Source organism: Bemisia tabaci, chromosome 4 (genome assembly GCF_918797505.1).
Source record: "Bemisia tabaci chromosome 4, PGI_BMITA_v3".
Taxonomy (NCBI): Eukaryota; Metazoa; Arthropoda; class Insecta; order Hemiptera; family Aleyrodidae; genus Bemisia; species Bemisia tabaci.
In genome coordinates, this window is record NC_092796.1 from 58,373,952 (window position 1) to 58,390,935 (window position 16,984).

General features: G+C 37.2%; 1 protein-coding gene across 1 annotated transcript in view; it reads left to right on the forward strand.

Annotated features, from left to right (window-relative positions):
• The window catches only part of Ance-3 (angiotensin-converting enzyme Ance-3), a 192,111-nt gene that overhangs the window by 78,238 nt on the left and 96,889 nt on the right, over nt 1–16,984 (forward strand). Inside the window, exons 3-10 of the mRNA XM_072299652.1 lie at nt 7,598–7,756; nt 9,142–9,238; nt 9,807–9,950; nt 12,652–12,843; nt 13,506–13,603; nt 14,217–14,386; nt 15,383–15,507; nt 16,687–16,930. Of these exons, the coding sequence (XP_072155753.1) occupies nt 7,598–7,756; nt 9,142–9,238; nt 9,807–9,950; nt 12,652–12,843; nt 13,506–13,603; nt 14,217–14,386; nt 15,383–15,507; nt 16,687–16,930 (1,229 nt within the window). The remainder of the gene's footprint in view (nt 1–7,597; nt 7,757–9,141; nt 9,239–9,806; nt 9,951–12,651; nt 12,844–13,505; nt 13,604–14,216; nt 14,387–15,382; nt 15,508–16,686; nt 16,931–16,984) is intronic.

The window sequence follows — 16,984 nt, forward strand, 5'->3', positions numbered from 1 at the left end:
AAAAAAAAATAGTATTTTAGAAGCGCCATTTAAGGATAGAGAAATCTCTGAAAGTAAACTATGAGCCATGCGCACTAGGTGAATTTTGGTTCATACTCGTTCCACATCAAGAATTAAGGCAAGACTTATAAAAGTTTCTTGGTTCAACCAAGGAATTGCGAAAAGCCTCATGAATCCAAGTCCAAAAAATGATTCTAAGTATTCTGCATGGGGGTTCGATTGACTTCCGGCACCTCGATACAAACCTCATCAAAATATAGGCCATGATGAGTACCGGCGGCTCCGATCATGATAATTGGGACGACGCAAGTTTATTGTAGTGGCCATGCTCGGGTTTTCTTTGAGTTTAATTGAATCAGAATATATAGCATAGCATTGACCTTCGCGATAAAACCGCCTGGATACTAGAGCAATTTGTCTGCCTTGCCCGTGCCTTTATCATATTGGTGTATAATATGTTGCCGACATTGCCAGGTCTATTATATTTCGATCGTTAAATGCACGTATAAGCGCTCATTAGACTTTATTTTCATACATACTAGAATGCTTCGTATTGAAGTTTATAATGGTTTCTATCTATAAAAGTTTTCTATCTATCTTGAAAAATCTTTGAAAATTTTACCTTTTATCTTTCAGACTTAATTTCAAACTGCCCGCGTGAGAAGGAGCCTTAAATCCGAGAAACTCAAAATTAAGCCATCGCCACTTCAATCTCAGGAGATTATTTTATAACATCATGGATCAAAGACGCCCTGAGATTTATCAAATCTCACCGAACTACGAGGTCTGTTAGATTAGAAACCGGATTTTGGTCATAACTAGTTTACTGTGCGTCCGAATTAGGTTTTTGTGGACTTTTCTGATAGCTGATAACGTACTAAAGAACGCTACGTTCACAGATTTTGTTTATTTTGATCAATGTTTATTCTGTGTCATCTTGAATACGAGGAAGTCAGGTGCATTTTGCGATTTTCATCATGCGATCACTGACAGAGCAAAGATTTAACATTACATTTTGTTAAGCTCGGTATACCTTGCACCGAAACTTTTGGTATGCTAAGTAAAGTTTACCAAGATCATTTTATGAGTTGTTCTCACTATTTTGAGTGGGTTAAACGATTCAAAACTTGTCAGGAGTTCGTTGAAGATGAGGAGCATGGGAATCGACCATCAACGGCAACTAACATTTGTCACGTGGAAGAAGTGCGGGCAAAAGTCTCGGAAATGGTCGTTACGAGCTTGCTGAACAGTGTAATATTTCTGAAGGCTCTGTACATACAATTTGATTAGACATTACAATTTTGATAGAATATGTGGACATGCATCGAGTTTCAGGTACACTTGCCCCTTGATTGTTGTCCGTTGAACAAAATCCAACCAAATGTTAATTTCCCTATAGCTGCTTGAACGTTCTAACAATGATCCTACATTTTTGGATAGGATAATTTTCGGTGATAATACTTGAGTGTATGGCTAAGATACGGAGACAAAACTCCAATCATCTTTGTGGATTGAAAAATGTAGTGCAAGACCGAAAAAAGAGAGACAAAGTTCGGTCAAACATAAAAATCGCAAAACACCCATGAGGTTGCCGTACTTGAAGCCACATACCAACGAAACTAATTGAGATTTTTCAAATCTGTGAGCGTAGCGTTCTTAAGTATATTTCCAGCTATCAGGAAAGATCAAGAAAACTTAATTTGGACGCACAGTAGGCTAGTTATGACCAAAATCCGGTTTCTAATCTAACAGACCTCGTATGTCTATTTGAAACTGACAGTCCAAGAAACACTGTTTTGAGGGGAAAACTATGGGACTTGGACACTTTGTCAGAACTTTAAATGCGTTTTTCTCCAAAGAAGATTTTTTTCAAAAATAATGAAAGTTGGATTCAAAGCATTACTAAATTTAATTTTAAATATTTAAAAGGTTCACTAGTGGCTCATATCCATTATTTCTCACTCAGAGAATCGATCATTTTCAACTCACCATAATGAGAAAACTTTCTCACAGACATTTCACGGCAACATTTTACCTGATTAACCATCACTGTGAGGGAAAGGAAAACCAAGGTGACTTCAATTTTCTTGTATGCAACACGGACATCCATCGAGCACGTGTAGATGCATCCGAGCGTTTTTACCAAAGTTGTACAACAAACATTTTCCTCGCCGCAATGGATCGTATTCGATACATCAAACTGGTCAGATTGTATCGATGTCGCTTGGTTCAAAATGTAAGAAAAGCCTCAAAAGTCAATTGAGTAATCCGAGGGAATCTGATTAATCTGATTCTAATGAGTAAAATGGCAATTTACAGTGAAATTGTTAGGAATTGTCTAATTTTCAGCTTTTCTTAATTAAATCTTAAACTTCTTGTTTGTGGTTATGTTCTATTGTTTTGAACCAAACGGATGCATCGAACCACTATCGAATACGATCACATTGTTGACGCTAAAGTTTATTGCCATAGCAATACAGCCGAGAGAACACCAATAATTTCAATTATTATTGTCGGAACGTATCGGATTCTTGAAAATCTGGCAGAGGCGGGTGGACAACCGCACATGCGCGTGCTAGCGGAGATGCTGAGCTTTGACCTTCCGCTCGATTTGGCTCCCGGTATTTCATCTTTCTCCCACACTTCCGATCTAGCGCCATTCAGCCACCCAGCCATCCAACTGCCATCCATGCTCGGCTTCGGCCACGTCGTAAATGAATGGCCACTCGGCCAATGGACGGATCTGAATGGCCCATGGCAGGCGTAATATCCCAGCGCACTCCATGCTCAATAACCTTCATCTCATACTCACGCTAGTTGCACATATCCTTCAGTGTCTTGCTCAGGACCCAAGAAACTTTGTGGAAAACTTGATGCGTTCGGAGCTTTTCTATTTTTTGCATTTTTATCCCAAAACCTATTTCCTCTCTCTTGTCTACAACCCCCCCCCCCTCTCAGAATGTTCTATACCAGCGACGCCATGGACACCCCCCCCCCCCGTTCCAATTTGGCTGAAAATGTTGAAATTTTTAATTTTGAAATTACTCCTATCAAAATATTTTTCTCCTTCTTTCTTATTTTGCAAGTTTATTTACGAGGCTCTCTAGATATATTTTCTAGTCGAAGGGGGCGCTATCTGCATACAAAGATTCAAAATTATTCTCTCTTTGCCGATAAAAAGTCTCGGCTCAAAATTTCGAGCATAATAAGTCGATAGCTCTCTTGATAAAAAGATAGACATGATAAAAAAATTGGATATATGGCTAAAAATTTTTTGGGCACACATCAAAATTGACGGGTTTTAAAATAAGACGGTTTTTAGTAAGAACTCGTCGTAACTTCTGAGAGCAGGTATTGATCATATTTTTTTAACATACTAACACCTCAAAAGTTTCCGCGTCAAAGAAAAATGATTTCATTCGTGAACAGTAGAAAAGTGATTATCTCAGTCGATGCATTTGACGCAACATTGGTAACAACGCCTGGATGCAACTGCACGTGCTCCATGGATGTGCATGTCGCATGCAAAAAATTTGAAGGCATTTTACTCTTGCCGTCCCTTGCAGCACAGCGCATTGCCATTGACACCATAAAGATTGGTAAGCGAGACTGACTTGCATGTTATATAGAGAGGGTTATCGTTGTTATTACTCAGGCTATGGATAGATTAGAAGACTTCAGTGATATCCTTAAAACCTTGAGATGAATGAGCATCAATCCACCATGCGTAACCACAAGTTTCACGATACCAGCGTCGAAGGAAAGGACGACTTAAAAGACCAAATTCCTGTTCACGGTGCTATTTCAAGAAAATAACGAATTATGTTAATATGTTACCACATAGCGCTCCTTTTGTATTCCTTGTTCTTAACGGGTAGAACAAAATGGAGGATTAAATCCTAAAATGTTAACTGTTCCATACACACAGAGTCAATGGACTAACAGTAAAATATGGAATATTTATTGAAGAAACCTATCGTTACACTTATTATTTTTCTTTTTCTTCTTATACTTCTTCTTTCTTTTATTCTTCCTCTTCTTCCGTTACCTCTTCCCCCTCCCCTTTTCCATCTCCTTCTTGTTCTCAAAATCGCGGTGCATCTGCGATAGTATATTTCCAAACGTGAAGACTTTAGAGTCTGTCGTAATATCAAACCAGGTCATCAAATTTTCAAGGTCATGCCGGGACGAAGAGCTCTGATTGGTACCCGAGTTGAATCTAAAGCATGACCCTGTGAACGTTAAAATCAGATTTGATCATATTACAAGGCCCAGAGTGAAGGAGGAGTAGAGGGTGATTTGGAAACACACAACTTCGTCATCTATCATTCCTTCATAACGAAGCGCGGAGAACATGACCGAATTATTGAAATTTCCGTGACTGAAACCGGCTTTTTGCCAGGTTTCCTAACAGAGGCCTCTACTTGTTTCTAATCAATCCATGCTCGGAAAAAAGGAAGAAAATTAAACGATGGGTTGCATGAAAGAGTCTGTCTTATGGACGGCTTATCTATTTCATACTAGTCGTAAATATCTGAAAATTATGCTGACATCGTTATTATAAAATTATCATAATTGCGATCATAAAACACGTATTACTTCCTCGGCATACATGTTGGATAAAATGATTGAAGGCATGATTTATTGTTCACTGCGTTTTATTATAATTGAGATCTTTGATCTTAACATGATAATTTTATTACCTTCATTTAGTAGGTGCATATCAATGACATATTTTTCATACCTTGATAGCTCATGAGTAATATCGTCATTTTTGCTTGTTCACGAAAAAAGGAATGTGAAAAATGATTTTTTGCTCCTTTTTTGTGGAATTTCCTCTCTCTTGGACCAAGAATATTTCCGATTTTTCTTCAGACCTTGCACAAATTTATAATTTTAATAGTTGACAAAAGTTTCTCCTATAGGATGAAAGGATGTCAGAAACTAATAATTTAAAAAAAAAATGTTAGCTGAAAGAATTAATATTTCATTTTTCCCTCCTTTGATAATTTTCGGTAACTGAAGAGCATCTTGCAGTTCGCTCTCAGTTTTATTACGTCATACAGGAGAGGAGTAAGGCACCACGCCACTCATCGACGGACAATTTCCATGGGTACGAGTTATGAAAGACAAGGTTTATGTTTTCATTTACATCTCTCATGCTTTCAAAATGAGCTTAATGGGCGTACTTAAATAGATTGTCTCGTTCTTACGTCCAAGGATATTCATGAAAAAGTGGAAGGAAATTATTTGCTTCCTTTGTTGAGAACAAGATTACTGTCTCGACCGAGAATGAGAAGTTCAAGTTGAAAATAATTACTCACCAATTAGTTTCATCTTTTCTTCCCTTTCCCCGTCCACTGTATATTTTTACGTATGTCTTTTTAACTTGTAAGATCATGCTGGGTCACAGTAGATAAGCTTTATTTGTATGTTATTCGTATTCTTCTATTTTTATTTAGACCAGCAATAGTTTCAATATAGTCTCCTGGCCTGGCGTCGTAAAAATTTTGAACATACTAACATAGTAGATTTAGACGTAGCCAACTTTAAGGGGAATAACTATAGATACCCGCATGACTTCGAACAGCTCTCTCAGTGCTTGGAAATAAAATCCTTTTCTCTTTATCTTATTCTTGACCATCAACTATCACTGATTTATATTATTTCCCTTCTTCCTCTCCCGTAAAACATATTCATACAATAACCGTCTTTTACTTCTGAATTTCTCCTTCTTTAACTTGGATCTTTGGTTAATTTTGATATTTTGTCGCGTACTTGATCATTCCGAATATACATTACCTACTTATTGAAACTATTACTACTAATATTGTATTGAAATATTACAGGAATAGCATATATAATATGCCCCCTCCTCAAAAAAATGAAAAAAAGTCAACTTAAACAAAAAATTTTGTGACCATTGAGAGCGGTAAAATATAACTGACTATAGAGCGAAACAAAAGCACATTCAGCGCTGGTATTGAAAACATGAAATGTGCACTTTATACAAGCTAGCGTGGGAAAAATCGTGAAGGTGAAAATTTAATTTCTTGTGAAATACAAATTTAGCACTTGGATTTTCTTCTTGAAAATGTGCCGGCTCACCGATAGTTAGGCGATTGAAAAAAAGTAGATGCCAATGAAAGTGGTGAAAATATTGGCGGAAAAATCCGTAGGAACATAAAAAAAATGGGAGGAAAATTTCTCTAAACATAGTTTTTGACTTTTAATTAGACAAAAAAAGGCAGGCTGTACTTACTCAATCAACTCTGGAATTCTTGGCCGTTCTACATTACTGATTTTTTCGGTTCAAATGATCCCAATTAATATTCGTTCGGTACAATTGAACCCAATTAAGATGCCTCCGTGGCACAAATAACCAATTCTGACCATGCCAATGATTAACCGATCGTTTGTTTTCCGTTTCATTTTGCCTCCCTGCGATGATTCAGCAGGGTTATATTTAATGGGGAATAATATCTGCTCAAAAAAAAATTGGTATTTCTGACGCGTCAATGCGCTGTTGTGGATTCAGGAAATTGAATGTGTGAAGGCCGAAATAAAATTTGATGTATTTGAACAACTCAGCACAAACTTGTGGCTTTGCTCCTGTGCAAATTACTTACATTTCACCTGTGCAATTTTAACAAGAAAACACCCATGTCATAGTCCCCCCCCCCCTCTAGTCGAATAATTTCTGTTTTTTTATTAAAATGCTTAGAATTTAAACATTGATTGAGGTTTTGAAAGGCACAATAATACCACCTTAATTCCGAGGTGAGACTTGAAGATATTGTGTTCTTACGCTATTGAAGTTTCGTCCTAAAATGTAAACAGCACCTTTTCGCGCGCCCCAATGTATTTATCTTCGAAATTAGGTTGATTTTCATTAGACTTTCGAGGCAGTCTAATTGCTAGAACTGATTTTTTTTTTGCCTATTTGTTCGAAGTCACGTGGGGTGCACCTCAATAAAGTAATTTATTCAATTTGCATCACGTTGATATTTATTTACATCATGGAATGTCGCGTTTTAAAACAATTGTGGATTTTATAATAAATAGAAATTCAAAAAGCTATGGTGATCAGTGGTAAACACCCTCTCACCGAATATTTGATGATCTGCAAAGTATCCTCTGTTAGCGGAAACGAAAATGTATTTTTAACTCAAAGCTTATATAACAATAAAGTCGTCATTTAATCTGTTTTTTCAAAAAGAGCAACGAATGATGACTGTCAATTTATTTCTGCTACATCGTGCGTAACTATAATGTTTAATTACTAGAGTATGCTATTAATGTGTCGCAACACCTGATATCTTAAAGAAATTATGCTTGAGCGTCAAACCATTGAATGGGAATGAGTGCTGGTCCAGGTGAATATTTCTCTAATTTACTTCAACAGAAATAACACTTCATAATAGGTTATTTAATTACAATGCACTACAGAAAGATAGGTCTAGTGCAAAAAGCGAAAGAGTGGGTGAATTTTTATGATTTTCTACTTCATGTTCAAACTTTAGCGGCAAAATCGCCTAGAGATTTCGTCAGCTTTGCACTGATATACGAACTGACAGAGAACAATTTTGTATTTCAGTTGGAGTCACAACTAGCGCACGCTGACTTCCAGCGAAAAGTTCATGAACTGGTCTCCCAGATCGACGAGGATGGTGTCCAAGATCAAAAACTGCGAAGACAGCTCAAATACTTGGCAGTGGTTGGCCATGCAGCTTTGCCGCGAGACCAACTCAACAGGGTAAGTTTCCTCGCAAACTAGTGGCCCTGCTATTTTTATGGCTTTTCAACCGAAAAAAGACTTTCAAGCATTGAAAAAAATTTGAGCCCTAAATTAATTGGATAAGAAAACCTGAAAGTAGAGTATGAGAATTTCTATGAAGTATCGATGGTCAAAGTGCTAAACCTCCTGATAATTATTGCTAGATAATTATTAGTCTCTGTTTCCCACGTTGCAGACTTCCTGTCTTACTTTATTTTTCCTTTGGGAAACTAGTCGACTCACATACAAGTATTAGGAAGAGCTGTCATTAATTTTCGGTCATTCGAGTAACTTTCTTTGCTATGAATCACCCTTATTTGAATTGTAAAGCTTTGATAGTTAAACTGGAAAAGAAAAGTACCAAAACTAAATTTAAGTAATGAGAGAAGCCGAGAGGTTCCCAAGATACTTGGAGACCCCGTCGAAAACAGCAGCAATTGCCCCTTCACTTTCCACGTGAGCAACTTCTTATACACCTATTTTGTATCCAACCAAGAAGGCGTCGTAAACGTTGTTGGAGTGTTTAAATACGGAGATGCTAAGACTAAAAGATGTCCATCGAGAATTCTTGCTGATCATGACTGTTGCACACTTTAAAGGAGTGAATATGAATATTTACAAATCCCAAACGTATGCCTCAAAAGTGACATCAAATTTCAAGCGTGGTGCAGGTCATTTTTGCGGATTTCATATTTATTCGTTTCGATTCTTTGGAAAACTCGATTGATTTTCTATATTTGTTTACTAAAATTATTAGATAAATTTAATTAATTACTCTTGATTATATTTTTTTACCGAACCAACTTATGAAAATAGAATCGTCATAGGTCTTTAGTTTTTTATACTATTTTACTCAAAATTTTTCTAAAACGATTTTACCAAATTATATCTTTTACAGGGAAAATCATTTCAGCGGTTACTAGACCGCTAGGGTATATATGCATTTGATCCTGTAAAAATATAGCAATCAAATAGATTCCTGGTTGTGCTGAACATATGTTCGGTGGAGGATTCATTAAGACTACCGGGAGTCTGATGCATGCAACTAGATTTTCCAAGAATAATTTTTTCTAGAGGGTCTGGTAACCGCATATCATTATTTTTTTTCTACAAAACAAACAATGCTCCTCAAAGTAAAACAGAGCAAAAAATACTGGACGTGGAACAAAGTGAAATATTTCGAAAGTAAATATGCCGAAAATATATACACCCCCCCCCTCCAGACAGTTTTAGCCAGCTGACCTTTTGAAGAATTCAAAATTCCTCCGAAAACGCATTTTGACCGTATATCCATTTCAGTGAGTATAACAAATACTTGTCACATTTACTTTCCTTCCTCATTATGTTTTCTCTCTGGGTTTCAGTATAATTCCCTGATAAATGAAATGCTCGCAATATACAACAGTGCAACAATATGCGCCCATCAAAGCCCCCTCAGGTGCAACTTGAGGCTCGATCCAGGTAATCATTATTGATATTGTTATATTTATATACACAGAATGTGCGACTCTTCAATCATTTAAGTGATGTGAACAGTAATTCGAGAACTGTCTCAATGAAAGGAAATATTTCATTATCAGGCTATTCCAATTCCTGTGCAAGGATTTATTCCAATTCCTGTGCAAGAATTCATTCCAATTCCTGTGTAAGAAGGAGAATTGATTAAAATAAAAAAAATAATTCAGGAGAAAACGATGAATCTCTTCACCCTGTATATGTTGCTAATTCATTGTCTTAATCCGAAAACATCAAGTCTGCTAAGACAAGTGACAACTAGTGTCGATGTTTTCTATCCGGCAACACTTTTTTGCTCTATTCAAAAAATCCATTTAAAAAGTCGATTTAGGCAGACTGCCTCACCTGCAATCATTTATTTTACATGCATGCAAACGGGTAAAAGCAATGTTGCCAACTTTTAAGAATCACAACTGCTGCCAATAGAATGCCCCAGTCACAATCTCGTCATTTTAATTTTAAAATTAACCGAATCTTATTTAATTTATTTATTAACTTATTTCATATGTTGTAGAATTATCCGTAATTATGGCCCGAAGTCGTGACTGGAACGAGCTCCAACATACGTGGACGGAATTCCGGAGAAAGACAGGAATGAAAATAAAGGATCTATTCGAGAACTTGGTAGACTTGAGTAACTACGCTGCACAACTTAACAGTAAGTCTCTGGATTAAAACTCATCGGGTGGGGGGGGGGAGGGTAGAAGGGGGCATCATCATCATCAAAATTAGAATGAAACTGAACTAAATCATCGTCAGTGCACTTTCATTTGTGGCAAACAGAAAAGTTTTTAACAGGAAACAAGGCAGGAGGAATGCGAAAAAAATTAAGGTTTGCTAATTTTTACCCTAAAACCAGGACTAGTAGATTAAGGTAAGTTCAGCTCAGCGGTTATAGGACATTTCGTCAACGATTTTTTGTCCGCGCACCTGTTTTTTCCAGTAATTTACGTCAACGCGTTTTTTCGGCAGGGGAGTTTTGGTCCACGTGTCAGTTGAGACCCAAAGTTAATTGGCCCACACGTAAGTACAAACGACAATAATTGCTCATGACGTTTTTGGATAAAAATGTATAATGTCTTGGAAGAATGAGGATTTGCTTCTTTTTTTTGCTTTGTTTGTTTGGTCCAACGGAGAATAATATATAGTTGAGATTTTTGCTAAAAATGGGGGAGCGTCAATTCCATGAGACAAAATTCACTAAAACTCTCTACACAGCTTTGGTGTAACAAGACTTAATTATCTTTCAAGAAATTCCCACCTTGTTACGCCTGAACTGGATAAAACTCTATATTTGCCTCAGCTAAAGGCTCCTAGATTTTTCCTGTGCACGATAAGCGGCGGGCGGCCAGCACGAAACGCGCATAGGCGCCTACAAACCTAAGTGGATACTTCAAGCATTGTGCAATGCGAGAAGTATCCACTTAGGTTTGTAGGCGCCTCTCGCGCTGACAGCACGCCGCTCCGCTCTGTTAGGCTCTAATATTTATACTCGCATAGTCAGCGTTCTTTAACGCATGATTTTGAAATGTTTGCAGACTCTGCATTGATTATTCTCATTTAAATTGATGGGAAAAATATGTATTAATTATCAAAGGAGAATAATAATATAATGTGTGTTTTTAAATATTGGTGGCTCCGTGTCAAATTTAATGATTTCCAAAGCACTTTAATTTTTTCTTTTACATTTTGTGTTTTTACTGTGCTGCATTGGGGTGAACGCGCAACGAAACGCTCATAATTTGACGTATTTGACTCTAAAAGATTGATGTACAAATGGGTTAAAGCTAATGATTGCGCGCTTCTTGGTTTTTTCCCCTCTTTTATTCATTTTCGCAGTTTCTGTCGGCACAACTGCGGCTCATTGAGATTAATGTCGTTTGGGAAAGGTTTTACAAATATTTGTCACGTTTTTAAAATATAAATGTTTCCAAAATGAAGTAATAATTTCGTAAAGAAAAAATAAAAAAATAAAAAAAAGTACCTATACATATGTATATAAGTATATATTGTACATTCAATATTTTAAGGATAGACATATAACCAAATATTCGCCAATGACAATTTAAAAAGATGAATCAAAAGGAGAAAGTAACATTTCATTTAGAAAATGAGCAACCATAACAACACCTCCTTTTCTCTCAATTTCTCATTTATATATTGTCAATATAATTTTACGTACCGACTAAAATATAACGCTTGGACAAAGTCATTGTTCATATTTTACGTTTGGGCGTAAACTACTGGACAAAAAAGGTGCGTGGACAAAAAATCGTTGACAAAATGTCCTGAAACCCGTTCATCACTGAGGCTTGAAATCTTTGAGACATGATCCGTAGGTTTGCTTGTCTCGTTATTTTTGTCGACCTGAAAAAATACCTCTGGAAGAATAAAGTTCTCTTCTTTTTTACTGGAAAATAAGAATAACTCGATACGACTTTGATCACTTAATAACTGACGATCCGAATGCTGCTTCAGAGTTGCTTGTGTTGTATGTGAAAAATTAAAGGCGCTTCGGTTGCAACCGCTCTCAGATCGATGCGCGTGTAGCACAACGGACCATTCTAGCAAATTCTCCAATTGGTACATTCCGCTAAATGCTTTGGCTAAAGTATTGTGTAAGAACAAAATGAGCATACCGACGGTGTGAGTCCGCAACCACGTACATCGTTTTCGGTGTTTGAAATCTTCGCTTATATTTTATTTTCTAAAAAAGAGCAAATGGAAATCAGTTCAGATCATTTGAAAAGTTTCAGCAGAATTTATTCGCAAAGAGAAAAAAAATCACGGCACTTTTTAAGAATTGCCGTTGAGTAAGTTTTCTATTTAAAAAATAAATTACAACAGGAAACCCCAACGTCGCAAACCGAGATACGTTGGTCTAGGACTAGTACCGTCGATATTAAGCTGCTCGTTCAAGTCCCAGTTAAAGGCCGATTTTCAGTCTCATTGTTGCGTGCATTTATTTATAGGTAAAAATGAGTGGACACAGCCTGAAACGCACTAGATTCGTCATTAACTATAATCATTTGAAACAAATAACCATTGACGAAACCATTTCAATGCGTTTTCTTGGAAATCGCAAAATGTTATCGTGACTAATGGTATTTTACTAAAATGCAACTGCAAAGATTACCAAAGAATACTGATAAAAAGATCTGCAAACCAGAAAATCATGACCGGCTGAAATCGACTTGCGTCTTCTTCACAAAGGCTAAAAGGGGACTTTTTCAGTTTTCTATATCTTTCGGGAGTTGAACGTTATTACCTGCTACATACGCGTAAAAGTTGTTTAAGTTGTTAAGTTAATTTGTTTAATTGCCATTTTCTAATTCAATCTCTGTTCGCTTGTTCACCAGACATGACAGATGCTTCTGAGTATTGGATGTTTCCCTACGAGTCTCCGTCGTTCAGATTCGAGTTGGAAGATGTCTGGGAGCAAATCAAACCCCTCTACGAGCAACTCCATGCCTACGTCAGGAGGAAGCTACGAGATCTGTATGGACCCGAGAAAATAAGTCGGGAAGCTCCTCTCCCAGCTCACATTCTTGGTAAGTTTACCTAAGGAAAAAAGTAATAAGAGTTGTTGTAAGTATTTGGAGGCTACCGTGGAGCAAGGGGTAGAATAGCGATTGCATAGTGATATGATAATTGAACTATATTTTGCAATTAGGAACGAAAATTTCTAGCTTAGTCTAGAGACAACGTAAGCACCATTAGTTCCCGTTTACACAAAAACGTTTTTACAGATGAGAAAGAAATTGTAGTTCCTAACTGCGAAATGTAGTCCAATTCGTCGCTTGGCTAACAAAAAGGGTATCTGTTCTCTAATATGAGCCCGGCAGTGGCGATTTTTGGAGGTTGGCAACACTAATTTTCCCCTATTAAAACGTATGTGAAACAATCGATTCTTGGTGAGGCAGCTTGTCTCACCTAGAATCGATGTATTCAATGGCTTTAAATGCAGTATTAACAGTGTTGCCGACTTGCTGGAATCACCCCTGGAGCTTGAGAAAGTATTGAGTCACGTAGACTTAAATCTTTTTATCGGTAGATACCCTTTTAAGATATGGATATCAGCCTGATTGAAGGCTAATGAATTTAGCAGCCAAGGCTGAAATATTAGAACATGTGACCAAGTCACCTTCATTGTTGGAATACACTCAGTATTATTCACCAACGGTTAAAGTTAAATGTATCCTTTTCTTCACAGGAAACATGTGGGCGCAGTCGTGGAGCAATATACTGGATATCACGATCCCTTATCCGGGTAAAAATTTCTTGGATGTGACTCCTCAGATGCTACAGCAGGTAATAACCAGACAATTTTTTTTTTAAAAAAAAAGTTGAATACTTTCAAAGGAAAAAATTTGAACGAAGTGATGAAGCGTCTATGTGTAAAATCACTTAAATATCAATTTGTTCCGCACTCATTTAATTGAAATTCCCTGATAGCATTTTGAAAAGGAAGCGCATACAGATGAAATGGAATTGGAAAGGTTCCTTGACGTGGATATTGCACTTTTTCCCTGAGGTTTTCCATACCATCTTTGTAAGTACAACTCTGGAAAAAAAAACACATTGGATCTAGAGCCCAGACTCTTAAAAACATCGACAAGAAAAAGTACTCTTGATTCAATCAGAATCGAGCTTTAATCAAGAACCAAGCCTCTTAATTTAAGCGGATTTCGTTTTGATTCAAGCAAAAATCCGATTGAATCAAGAGTATTTTTTCTTGTCAATGTTTTCAAGAGTCTGAACTCTAGATCCAACGTGTTTTTTTTCCCCAGTGAAAATCTATGTAGCTCTTATCCCGCATCGAGGTGTTAACGGTGCCAAATCTCGACCTTTTTGTTTTGTTTGCGCCGCATTGTCACATTTCTGTATTGACTATCTTTTAATGCATTATCTTTTTTATTTTTAGGGTTACACTCCCGAAGCCATGTTCAGAATAGCAGAGGACTTCTTTGTTTCGTTAAACATGAGCGCAATGCCACCTGAATTTTGGGCGAACTCAATTTTCGCCGAACTTCCCGATCGTCCTATTATTTGCCAGCCGTCTGCATGGGACTTCTGCAATCGACGAGATTACAGGTCACTTAATTTCCTTTAGGAATTTATTTCCTGAGACTCGGTTATTTTTGTTTGGTGACTTCATTTTCACAAATGAGCTGTTCCTGCGGAAATTTCCAGGCTGTTGATTTGGCGAGACTGCTTGGAAAAGAATCGTGACTTTAAAAAAGCAAAAAAGAAACAAGAGGCTAGAAACAAGAGCACTCCTTCAGTCGAACGTCATCACCAAAAAATCCTCTCGTTAATGCAGACTCTTGAGTGCGTCCTTTTCAAAATTATTGGACCTCGTTTAACAGAAAGAAACCAAGCTATACATCAGCTATTGCCAAATTTTTTTTTCCATAAGAACGTAAGCGGATCCCTTTGAAAATTTTGAGGAATTTGCCTCGTACTATGTAGAAGATTCACTGAAATTTGCACATAATCTACGACCATTTTCATGTAAAAAATTAACTTGCTGGGGTTCCTTTCTACTTAACGCGGTCTAATATTGTGCATTGATAAATATACATCGAACATTGATAACATTGCGTATCAAACCGGTGGGGCTTCTCAAACAGCCCCTCGCCAAACTTACAGGTTCGATTGAATTTTGCGGTTTTGCCGAGATCTGCACACCACACTACGGTCACCAGAAAATACTATTTCGCCTTCAAACTTCTAAGTAGGCAACAAACGCTACAGCTATGTTACTGCGACGTGTTATCGTGTCACGGCGAAGTACGGCGAGATCTCAGTGCAGTTTCCACTCAGCGACTGCGACTAATTTCTTCTAATCGTTTATTTTATGATAGGGTAATCCATGCAAAGTTTGTGGTCTTTCTCATGATGAATCCTTGTCTTTTGGTGTGCAAATTGAAAATTTTATAGACCTCAGGGTGATCAGAAAGTACTAGTGTGTCTGCGGACCGTGTGTGATTTTTAATACAAAGTGTCTCTGACTACAAAACCAGCTGATCACTTTCCCCCCCTATGGAACTTTATCTCATAATAATAAAATCATATGCTTTTTTACAGGATAAAGATGTGCGCTCAAGTGAACATGAAAGACTTCATAACAGTTCATCACGAAATGGCACACATCCAGTACTTTTTGAAATATCGGAATCAACCAAAGATATTTAGAGACGGCGCGAACCCAGGTATATAAGCCTATATTACAGGAATTTTAACTTAGATTTGAACTTGATTCTACTTCAAATATGTGAATCCCATTTGGAGAGAGATAAAATTTCAAAATCGCATGAAAGATAGACTGATAAAATATTTCCTGGAGATATTTATTTACTTCGCATTAAATCGGAATTTGAATCGTCTAAAATCTTCCCTGCATTCAATCTGAATACATAATAAAAAGAGGAGAAAAAACAAAATAGGCCGAGGCCATTCCCTAAAGTTTTTTCAATTTTATTCATTTCTAATTTGAAATTCAAAAGGTAGCTTAGACTTGATTTTGCAACTTTTCGTTGTGTGTATCATTTTCATGAGGGAGAGTTCAAAGAGTTAGGGGCTGTCCATAAATTACATCACCAATTTTCCCCGACTCTTTGACCCCTCCCTCCCCTATTTTTTACCGACATGTCACTCACCTCCAGACCGCCCCCTAACAATTACATAATTTTAAGCATATTCCCCCTTTTTTGTGTAGGTGTTGGGTTGTAGCGAACTTTTGCCACAGGTGTATCACACCTTGATTCATATGTTAAAAATGACTCAAAAATAACGTTGATCATATAGGAATAGTCTAAAATCCACTCCTTTTCTCATCATGATACGGTGACGTCACTTTTGCTTGACCTCATCTCCCCCTCTGTCACCTGTATGTCACTGACCTCTAGATCCTCCCTTTTCCTCCGAGTGGGCGACGTAACTTAAGGCCGGCCCCTTATGTTGTCTTCATGCAATTTTCCCGATTACTAAAGTGAGCCAGGTATTGATTCACTGTGGCAATTTTTGTGACTGCTGACCGTTCAAACTGATTTTTTTTTTTTTTTTTTTTTTTTTTTTGTCAAGCGAAATTTTATTCAGTAAGTACATATTTACAGAAATTGTAATGTGCGTATCTTATTACTAATTTGCTTAGGTGATGATAGATATAAGTTATATATAGTGATAACATAATGTGTGTGATAACAAAAGAGACAAGTAAAGTAAGGAGATAGTTAATAAGATAATAGTATAAGTTTAGGAAATAGGGTCAAGAGTTTACTTCGCGAGACATGCCGGAATTACCATCTGGTATATCTTCGGCTGGGGGTGGGGGTTGGGTGTTGAGTAAAGAACTCGTTCAAACTGATAAACATATTTTTTTTTCCATGCAGGATTCCACGAGGCAATAAGCGAAGCCATTGCTTTGTCCGTTTCAAATCCGAAGCACATGCAGACACTGGGTTTGGTGCAAACGTCCATCGATGACCTGCCTCACAATATCAATTATTTGTTCAGTATGGCCATGGACAAACTTCCATTCATGCCGTTCTCGTTGTCTCTAGATCTGTGGCGTTACGACATATTTAGGAATAACGTCGGCAAACAGAGATATAACTGCCACTGGTGGGATCTCAGGTGAGATACTGTCGCTTTCTTTTGTTAGACTGTGCTGATTTTACGAAACTGCTC